Source organism: Micropterus dolomieu, linkage group LG01 (genome assembly GCF_021292245.1).
Source record: "Micropterus dolomieu isolate WLL.071019.BEF.003 ecotype Adirondacks linkage group LG01, ASM2129224v1, whole genome shotgun sequence".
In the NCBI taxonomy this organism is placed as follows: Eukaryota; Metazoa; Chordata; class Actinopteri; order Centrarchiformes; family Centrarchidae; genus Micropterus; species Micropterus dolomieu.
The window spans coordinates 37,745,721-37,755,683 of NC_060150.1; the positions used below are offsets into that span (position 1 = coordinate 37,745,721).

A 9,963-nucleotide genomic window follows, 5' to 3' on the forward strand; every position below is an offset into this window, starting at 1 on the left:
TTATATACAGATGCATAAAACAGACTAAGAGAGGGATTTAAAACTGGTGAACAGCTTCCGAGGAAGCTTAAATAAGGAAACACTGTTCATAAGTATTTTGGTTTCTCCTTTTCTTAAGTGCCATTCATACATTTCACGGAATTTCAATAGAACGGTTTAGTGCACTGAAGATTTGCTAATGTGCGTGAGGTTGGTAAACAATGTATCCAACGCACTATAACAAACCAGTATTGGCTACATTCCAGCAAACCACAATCAACAATAGAAGCAAACAAAGGGCAACCACCAAGGCACTCCCTGCGTGACATCAGGACGGGCAGATTAACTTATCTGTGATTGAAAAACAGCTCGTCCTCACCCATGACAGTAAGGACTTCATGAATTTATTTATCCATTTATCCTGCAACATAACACGCTCTTAAAGACACGTGCATTGAAAACGACATAGTGAAGAGAGGTGCTCCTAGGGTGTTAGCAGTGAAGGCAGTGGGCAGGGCTGAGGCAAATGAGATCAGTCACTTCAGCCCCGTGCTGCACACAACTTTTCTCCTCAGGATTCATACCAACCGCTTGTGTATGATTAAAGATAATCTGCTTTACAAATCCCACACAAGGTAAGACAATCATTTCAACTTTAACTTCCACTTTAATCAATATTTTGTGACTTCTTTGTCAACTTCAAAACAAGTCAAATTATCACAAGAAGAATGTAAAGCATCCTGGAATCTTACATCTTCTTTACCGTATGTGCTGACAGAATTGTATTGTATGTACAGTGTTGTTTGCACCTTATGTTTTTTAAACATATGCCATTTTATAGGTTTGTATTGTATTATAGGTTTGAAGTCAATAAACTACTTTTTACATTTACTTATGACACCGTGATAGATCGATCTATCTATCTAGTCAAGAACTGTGAGCTATTTTCCAATAGTCAAAGGTTCACTTTATTGTTAAATTAACAGTCAAAGTCCTTCTCAGGATATTTTATGACATCATTAAAACTATAGTGAGGTAATGATAAAAGGATAAACTTAGGCTGTTGCGTTCTGTTTATGTTTGTCTCCTCAGTTTTTGCTCTTTGTAAACACTTGGCTTTCTCACAGAGTCAAATGACTAAAGTATATCAGTATTATGAGAACTGTTAGTGTAGTTTCTACCACATCACAGGATAAACAGGACCTTTGCCTCTTTAATCTTTTCATCCAGTTTTTCTTACATAACTTAAAATAAATTAACTGCACAATGTGTGATCCAAATGAAGACAAAAAGGTCGTTACACAACCAAAATAAAATAAACCTACTCCTGACTGACAGGCTTTTCAATATATAAATTAACACAAACAGCAGTAAAACTACTCTGATTAATCACAAACATGATTTCCTTTCATCACTATATTAATCTATTAAATTATAAATCCAAATATATCTGTCATTTGGCCTTTAACTACATTTCCTTTCTACATTTAGCTTGTGAAGAACAAATAACCACATTAAAAACGTCCATCAACCTATTATGCTACCCTTACATATGAAGTGCAGCTGTCTTACAGCACTGGAATTCTTAACATATTTCTGAATGTTGCAATGAACATCTGCTTCAGTAACTACTACTTCTACCATGCATGAGATAATGACACATTATATAACAAACCTTGACATTTTTTATAAAGCCACTGTTGTCATCTTAGCAGCGAGTGTGATTTGCCAAGATGATTCTAGGACGCAAAATATTCTGGTTCTCAGCCAGGAATTATATCATCCGTAATGTAATGTGTTTTGCAGTTGGATTTCCTAAATTCCACATGATAGTGAATTGAATAAAATTCAAAATATGTGAGAGAAGTACTCAGTTTGACACAATGTTCCTTAAGGGATCGTTAGATATTTTTCCAAGCACCAAGAATGATCTGTATTTGATCGGAGCCAGTCAGTCGCCATGTCCACCCACATGAACACAGTACTGTGTTTTACTAGTCCTCAGTAGACACGACATCTCCATATGGAGCGAACAACTGGGGAGGGGATGTTAACAACACAGTGAGGCTGGATGAAAAAGTCTCACTTCAACAGGATGTCCTGTTGAACCAGCATCTACAGTAAAAGCAACATCCTGGATTTGAATCTGGAAAAAAAAGACCTTGGTTGCACTTGTCTTGTGTGTTATTCCCATCACTCCCTCCACATATTTCCTGTCGTTCTTGACTTGGACTGTCTCCTCAGGGCAAACTGACTGACTTTGGAAATGTACGTGTGGATGAATGCGTTAACAGATCAGATAAGTTTCACCAGCTGTGAATGTGCTGGTGCTCTCCTACAGAATACACAGTGGGTGTTTTGAGTTTGCAGCACAGATTGTACCGTTATGCATTGGGGAAAAGATTTAGAAGCTTTATAATAAACACTGTTCTATTTCCTTATTATTCAAAAGGGTGAATAGTTGCTCTGTGAGTCTCTTTCCTACTTTTTGTTTTCAGGAGGTGCTGACTGGGGCTATTCAAGCCCCACACACAGTTCAGACAGACAGGGCTTAAGCAATTAGGGAAACCATGCAGGACAGATTTCTTTGATGCAGAATACAGAAAGAGCTCCTTTTTCCGGCTACTAAGGAAAAGCTGCTCATGAATTAAAAATGCACTCTGCACCAGACACTTGCAATGGATGGATGGAGATGTTTATATATATAAAAAAACACAACACAATATGTGCAATTAAAAAGGGTGAAGTGACATTTTCAAAGAACAAAACAAATGCTTCACTAAATTGTAATCTTTTTGTTTCCCTCTACAGCATAAAAAAATGGAAGATTTCTATTATCATGACGATGAGGACTCCAGCATAAACGACAGTTACGATTACAATTACGAGCACTCTGTTTGTGACAAGGAAGCAGTGCGCTCTTTTGCCGGTGTCTTCCTCCCGGTCATATACGCCCTGGCTCTGGTGGTGGGCCTGGCCGGGAATGCCCTGGTAGTGGTGGTGTACGCATCAAAGGTGCGACTACGAACCCTGACAGATGTGTGCATCCTTAACCTCGCCATTTCAGACCTGCTGCTTCTCTTCACCCTGCCTTTCTGGGCGGCGGATGCCATCCATGGCTGGAAGTTGGGTTCGGCAGCCTGCAAGCTCACGTCCTTCCTCTACAGTGCCAACTTCAGCTGTGGCATGCTTCTGCTAACGTGCATCAGTGTGGACCGCTACCGAGCTGTAGCCCAGAATCCAACAGGCAGGCCTGCGACAGGTCCCCGTGTCAGGAGACAGTGGCTCCTGGTGTGTGTGGTGTTGTGGGCTGTAGCCAGCTTTCTTGGCCTTCCCGAACTAATCTTCTCCACAGTGAAGCACTCCCATCAAAGGATGGCCTGTATAGCCGTCTACCCAACCAACATGGCCCGGCCGGCAAAGGCTGCCCTGGAGCTGCTAGAGGTGACCCTTAGATTCCTGCTCCCTTTCTTGGTCATGGTGGTTTGCTACAGCTGGGTTGGCCGGGTGCTGAGCCGGGCAGCTGGGGTGCGGAGAGACCGGAAGTGGCGTGCCCTGCGGGTCCTGCTGGCTGTGGTGGCTGTATTCCTGCTCACCCAGCTCCCCTACAATGTGGTCAAGCTGTGCCGAGCGATGGACATCATCTACATCCTGGTGACAGACTGTGAAGTTAGCAAGGGCCTGGATCGTGCTGTCCAAGTGACAGAGAGCCTGGCGCTGACCCACGCCTGCATTAACCCGGTCCTCTATGCCTTCATCGGATCCTCCTTCAGGGGACGCGTCCTCAAGGCTGCTAAGCTCCTTGGACAGCGACTTGGGAGACACCCAAGACACGTCAACGAGGAGCCGGCAGTGGAGATTGCACTTAACACGCGCACTCAAACGCAGTCCCAGTCGGGTTCTGAGCAAGACACGAGCACCTTTACTATTTAAGACTCAAAACATGCATCTACTTCCTGTAAACGCCAACACAAAATTATATGTCTATGTATATATATTTACACATCTTTACTATCACACAAGATAGACTTGAATAATCGTTACTATTCATTCTTAATGTAATAAATAAATGTACAGTGAGTTTATATGCACTAACTTAGCAGCAAAGCAAGTATTTTGTATAAATTATGTGTTTTGTTAAATAAAAGATTTTCAGTGACACACCTCTACCAACATCTGATGCAATGAAATGCAATGAAATGCAACTGAAACTCACGACGCTCTAAGTATTGCTCTAGTTCCTCGCAACAAATCCAATTCAACCTTACAGTCTGCGCTGCCTTCCTAGAGATCATCTGCATCTCATTCAAACACATCCCGTGGCTTTGAGACGGGATGACGGACCGCTTGATTGCACAGTTGAGTCGCAAAAACATTTGGCAAACAAACACAGAACAGCGAACAGCAGGCAGGACCCTTCCATGCCATCAAACTGGAAAAAACAGGAAAGTGGCATGTTCTTTGGAGGAGCTTTAAGTGTAACTGACGTGTTATCCACGTGTGTTTTATATTTCATTTATATCAGCTTGAAAAAGCAAATGGTTTGCAGTAGAGTGCAATCCTTAATTGTATGTTGTGAATTAACATTTTAGTGGTATGTTCTTTCCAGAGTGCTAAAAATAGTCTTTTCCACTTAGAAATGACTCACTGCTATCATATAACATCATCCTCAAGCTAACCCTAATAAATTCACCACATATCAAATCACAGCTCAGGGCTTGGATGACCGCAGTCCTGGAGTTAACAGTGCTTTCTTCAAGCCAAAGATCTTCATAAAACATTTCTTTGTTTACCTTTATTTCCATCTACAGTACCTGTTAGTCATCCTCTTTCCACTGTAATGGCTTACAGCTTGATTGTGTGGGTTGAGCTGGACTCCAATACAAACTAGGTGTGTCTCACAAGAGAGACAGAATGTTTAGGCTTGAGTGTCCTTGCTGAAGAAAGAAAAGTATTATGTTTCCTATCATTCCTGTATGACCCCACTTAGTTATGTATCAATAAGTCACTGTTAAACTCTGCCTTCATAATCTGCATTTCATTAGAATTCATTATTGTCTGAGCCAGATGTACATCAGGCTTTTCTTAAAGCAGTAAATGAAAGTAATTATTGGCAGACATTACATGTCTCAACATTATTAACACAAAATCATATGACTGTTCAGTAAAACAATCTTAATTATTTTACTTGTATGTCGATTTCATTCCACTAGCAAAATACTAATAATGTTAAACATATGTACATTGTCTGTGCTTGTGTGAGAGTGTATGCAAATACAAACGCCTATGGCTTTAAAGATAAAAGATTGCAGGTCTGGGAATAATAGTGCATTATGATGTCCATGGGACAGTCTTACATAGCTTCCATACCACAGAGCTGCCCTGGAAACATCTACCCTTCAATCTACTAGCTACTCAACTGCTGAGAAAGAGAGAAAGGAAGGAAGAAAACTGCATTACTCTGTACTTTTCATCTAAGTGGAGAGGCCCATATTTCCAGTAAGTTTAACTTACGGTGGGTTATTTCATGAGAAGTAGCGGACATTCAAAAAAGCTACCACAACCTAATGCAGGAATTGCTGTGTAATTATAATGAAATACAGCAAAACAACCACAGATGAAAAGTCCCTACTTTCTGTCCTCTATGGAAAAATATACTGTACAGATATAAACAAGTGCACAAATCCTCTGCCAAGAGCTCGGACAACTTTTGGAGAAACACCCATAACGTCAGTGAGGAGCTGGCAGTGCACACTGCATTTGATACTTGGAAAGAATGAGATACAATAGCAAAACATGCTTTAACGTAATTTTAATTAACACAGCATTTTCCAGTTTTACTTCCACTTTGGGTGGAAAAAAGAGAGAGAGTGTCTGGATATTATGACTCACTATTAGATATTCATTCTGGCAGAGGAGAGTTTCACAACCCCAAAAGAATTTATTTTACCGATGGAAATTTCACTTCCAAGGAAAATAGAAATATTAAGGAAAGACTGACTGTGTGACAGACACTGAAAAATGTGTCTGTGACAGACACTGAAAAATGTACTTCATAAATACGATAATTTGAAAGAGGAAATTCTGCTCATTTCTGGTAAACCATAAAACTTTAAGGTTTCAGCAACAAGAAGGAATTCCATGTAGAATAACAGACCACTGTTTTCCTTTAAAACCTCTGAGCACATCTGTGTCAGCGGAAACATCTGGATTATTTTAAAAGTCACAGTGATTTAGGAGGTGCATGATAAACATCAAAAACACCAAAATGAGTTTTGGATATTTAAGTTATAACCCGCAATTAAATCCTAAATACTTAAGGCTTAATTTTATGATGTTAGTGGTGGAGAGAGAACTAAGTCGAATTATGTTGTTTATTAATTAAACCAGATCTTATTAAGCAAACTAATTTACAAAGCCAATCAGAGGTCAAAGATAGACTAGTAGTGCACTATAAATTGGAAGAATAAAGACTCACACATGAGCCACAGATTGGTCCAGAGAATTAAGACACAGAATGTGTGCATGCAGTCAATTCAGTGGAGCATCAACAGTGAGATGTTTTTAGCGGCATTTGCATTTATTTTAAGGACATTTAGCCATTTCTGTCACCTTGAATTACTTGAGCACATAAAGGAGAACAACTTTTTAGGTTTAAGCTTTTCATATTGCCTTGCATAATGATTTAAAGCAAGTCGAACTAGGCAGAAAAAAACCCAACTCCTTGTTGTTTTTGCGTCTGTCTTTAGTTCTAAATGGAACAGAAGACTATTTTTATCTTTTATTTGACAGGACAGTGGGTAGAGTGCTGAAATGAGGGAGAGAGATAGGGGGCAACATGCAGCGAAGGGCCACAGGCTGGATTTGAACCTGCACCGCTATTGTAAAGACTCAGCCTTGTACATGGGGTGCACGCTCTACTAACTGAGCTAACCGTGCCCTTGTGTTCTTGGTAGGATGATATGAATGTTTTTTCCTGATAAAACTAATAGAAATAGAAATAAACATACCACTGCTCCACCATTTCTTGCCATTTATGACGTAGTTGTCTTCATCCCTGCGAAGAGTGCACTCCATGTTGGTTGCATCACTGGAGGCCACATCAGGCTCTGGGGAAGGGACCACAGGCCATCTTAAAACTCACACCATACACATTTTACACCAAATAAAAGATAATAAGCAATGAGACTTGGACTCTTAACAAGTTTCACATCCCCAGTGCCCTGCCATTGCTTTATGTTTAATTGTAATAAAATTGTATACTCTCATTGTTTTATGATAATGAGCAAAGTCTTTTAGCTAAGAACACGGGGTGATGCTTTATCTTTTCTGCTTCTGTGTGAAAATGTCGGTTCCCAACAGGTGTGAAATGTTATCAAATGGCCTTCAACTTACAGTTCTCAGCAGACAGAGGCTGAGAAAGAAACTCCCTAAGGAAGACAGATAGTGCTACAAATGAACAAGGGTCAACTGTGTTAATCTCTGAGGGTGACAAAATGAATGTGAATTATGAGACTGCAAGCAGAAATATGACTGATAAAGTCCACCACGATATCTGTCAGCTGACAAGCTCAGAGATCCATTTTCAAATGATTGACTGAATTTTGCAATAAAATACTGTTTGTTTTGTACTCTCTTTATTAAGCTACAGAAATTTCTACATCTACCTTTTCCAAAATTCCAGCTCAAACCACAGGCAGAGTGGTTAAATAAACTGAGCACACTCACACCATTTTCCTACATAAACTCTACAGCAGATGACTTGTGGAGGTTCCTGTTTCTCAGAAGCCAAAAAAGTAAATCCACCAAACCGGTGACAAAAAACATCCACAAAATTTTACTGTGTTTATGAAAAACCACGGGGAGGTTCACACCCACTGTAATCACCTCTGGCAGCAGCATTCTGCTGTTTCCAGGGAGAAATTACTCACAGTGGGTTAGTGTTTGTTGTTTGCAAGTAGAATTTCCAAACAAGCCTTTTACAGTCTGTCACAGCCGTGCTGTGTGTATCATGGCTCATTTAAGACCATGACCATTATTGGAACGTTTGGCAGAAAACAACTATTTCGAGGACTGAACTTTAACAGTATATTGTAACTGTTGTTGTAAGTGTTCAAAGAGGCCTCCTCAAGTCTATAGTAAATTATTTCACTTTTTAAATTACAACACTTTCTTCTCTTATATCTCCACTGACTAAATAATATTATACTTTTTCTTCATTCAATCTTTTGTAAAGCACAGTAACCTGTGACACTAAGCACATGTAGTAGGGCTGAAAACCTAATTGAAATCTTACTGAGACGACAACATTTTTTTTAAGATTTAAGGTGCAATATTTGTTAAAAGCAAAATGTGTGTCAGAATACCATTTTAAATAAATATTGTTGTGCTGCAGAGATTTCCTAGCCTACACATCATATTCTACAGACCTAAGAAAACATTTTTTTTGGTACAGATCCTTACAGAAATCCCACCATAATTCCTTTAAATGCTTTTCAATGAAAATAAGAATATTTATGTAAAAATGATCATTCCCTCCAATATCACAAATCATTTTGCAATATCTGTAAAGATAATATTTTTTCAAAATCATTCATCCTTAACACATAGGCAACTCTTTAAGTGAGGCAGGAGGACATGGCCATGGAAATACCTGTCATGCAGAAGCAGGAGCGGATCTCTCCTCTGAGCAGAGGCTCCAGCCATTTCCTCTTCTGTTCCTCACTGCCAAACATGTGAAGCACCTCCATATTTCCTGTGTCTGTAGAGATGCACCACACCACATATATCTTCATGAATATCATGAACTAAATTTGAAAAAAATAATATGCTCTCCAGGATTTGAATTATACTGTTTTATCTCAACACATACATTAAAAAGGCCAATTTGGGGATTCTTTATTCTAAAATCCAGTGAATAAACTTAAAACTGGATTGTTGTTATGATAAAGACAAGGCTGCAAAATGTGGCATTTGGAAAGGATTTTACTTGACTATGGACGATGTCATCCACAACATGAGAAAACTATAATCTATGTTGTATAGTGCAAGGTCATGTTGTCAGTATGGTCATGCGAGTGACAAAATGGACCCGTAATACTGTCCATGGTCTTTCAAATTGATCTCAAAATCTAATGAAGCATGTTTTACCAGGAGCCTGGCAGTTGAAGACCTCGGGGGCAAAGAGGCAACGTCCAGTTTCCTCTGCAATGTAGGCATAGTCCAACTGACTGAGACCACTGACTGCAGGCAGGAACAGGTTCCACAGCCCTGCCCCCTGGGCCTTCACCTGGACACACAGACACACATCTTATTATACAGAGTGTAGATGCGTGTGCAAACTGAATGCTTATTTGAAGTAGATTCTGGTGATGACAAGCAGAGCTGAAGAAGTTGGAGCAGATCAGAGCACAGACGCAGACACAGACACAAATAACTGTATTTTTTGTTGAACTTAAACTCTTAATGATGGATGACAGTGTGTGGCTGACTCAGATGGGAGGTGCACTGTTTATACAAGATTTAAATAAACATGGCCCTTGAACATGCTGGACTGATTTTGAAACATGTTTATCATATATACAGTGGGTACGGAAAGTATTCAGACCCCTTTAAATTTTTCACTCTTTGTTTCATTGCAGCCATTTTCCAAAAATCAAAAAAGTTCATTTTATTTCTCAGTAATGTACACTCAGCACCCCATCTTGACAGAAAAAAAACAGAAATGTAGAAATTTTTGCAAATTTATTAAAAAAGAAAAACTGAAATATCACATGGTCATAAGTATTCAGACCCTTTGCTCAGTATTTAGTAGAAGCACCCTTTTGATCTAATACAGCCATGAGTTGTTTTGGGAAAGATGCAACAAGTTTTTCACATCTGGATTTGGGTATCCTCTGCCATTCCTCCTTGCAGATCCTCTCCAGTTCTGTCAGGTTGGATGGTAAACGTTGGTGGACAGCCATTTTCAGGTCTCTCCAGAGA

General features: G+C 39.6%; 2 protein-coding genes across 4 annotated transcripts in view; one reads left to right on the forward strand and one right to left on the reverse strand.

Annotated features, from left to right (window-relative positions):
* nphp3 (nephronophthisis 3) overlaps positions 1-9,963 on the reverse strand; it is a 34,341-nt gene that overhangs the window by 4,256 nt on the left and 20,122 nt on the right. For both annotated transcript variants that reach the window (XM_046068903.1, XM_046068913.1), the window contains 2 exons: positions 8,633-8,740; positions 6,990-7,088 (listed from right to left, as the gene is read on the reverse strand). In XM_046068903.1, the coding sequence (XP_045924859.1) occupies positions 6,990-7,088; positions 8,633-8,740 (207 nt within the window). The remainder of the gene's footprint in view (positions 1-6,989; positions 7,089-8,632; positions 8,741-9,963) is intronic.
* ackr4b (atypical chemokine receptor 4b) lies at positions 243-5,161 on the forward strand. 2 transcript variants are annotated; one of them, XM_046068987.1, is made up of 2 exons: positions 243-366; positions 2,791-5,161. In XM_046068987.1, the coding sequence occupies exons 1-2, from the start codon at positions 361-363 to the stop codon at positions 3,910-3,912; spliced, it is 1,128 nt and encodes a 375-aa protein (XP_045924943.1). In that variant the 5' UTR covers positions 243-360; the 3' UTR covers positions 3,913-5,161. The 2 variants fall into 2 exon arrangements, with proteins under 2 accessions (XP_045924943.1, XP_045924954.1); XM_046068998.1 differs by lacking the exon at positions 243-366 and adding an exon at positions 382-614.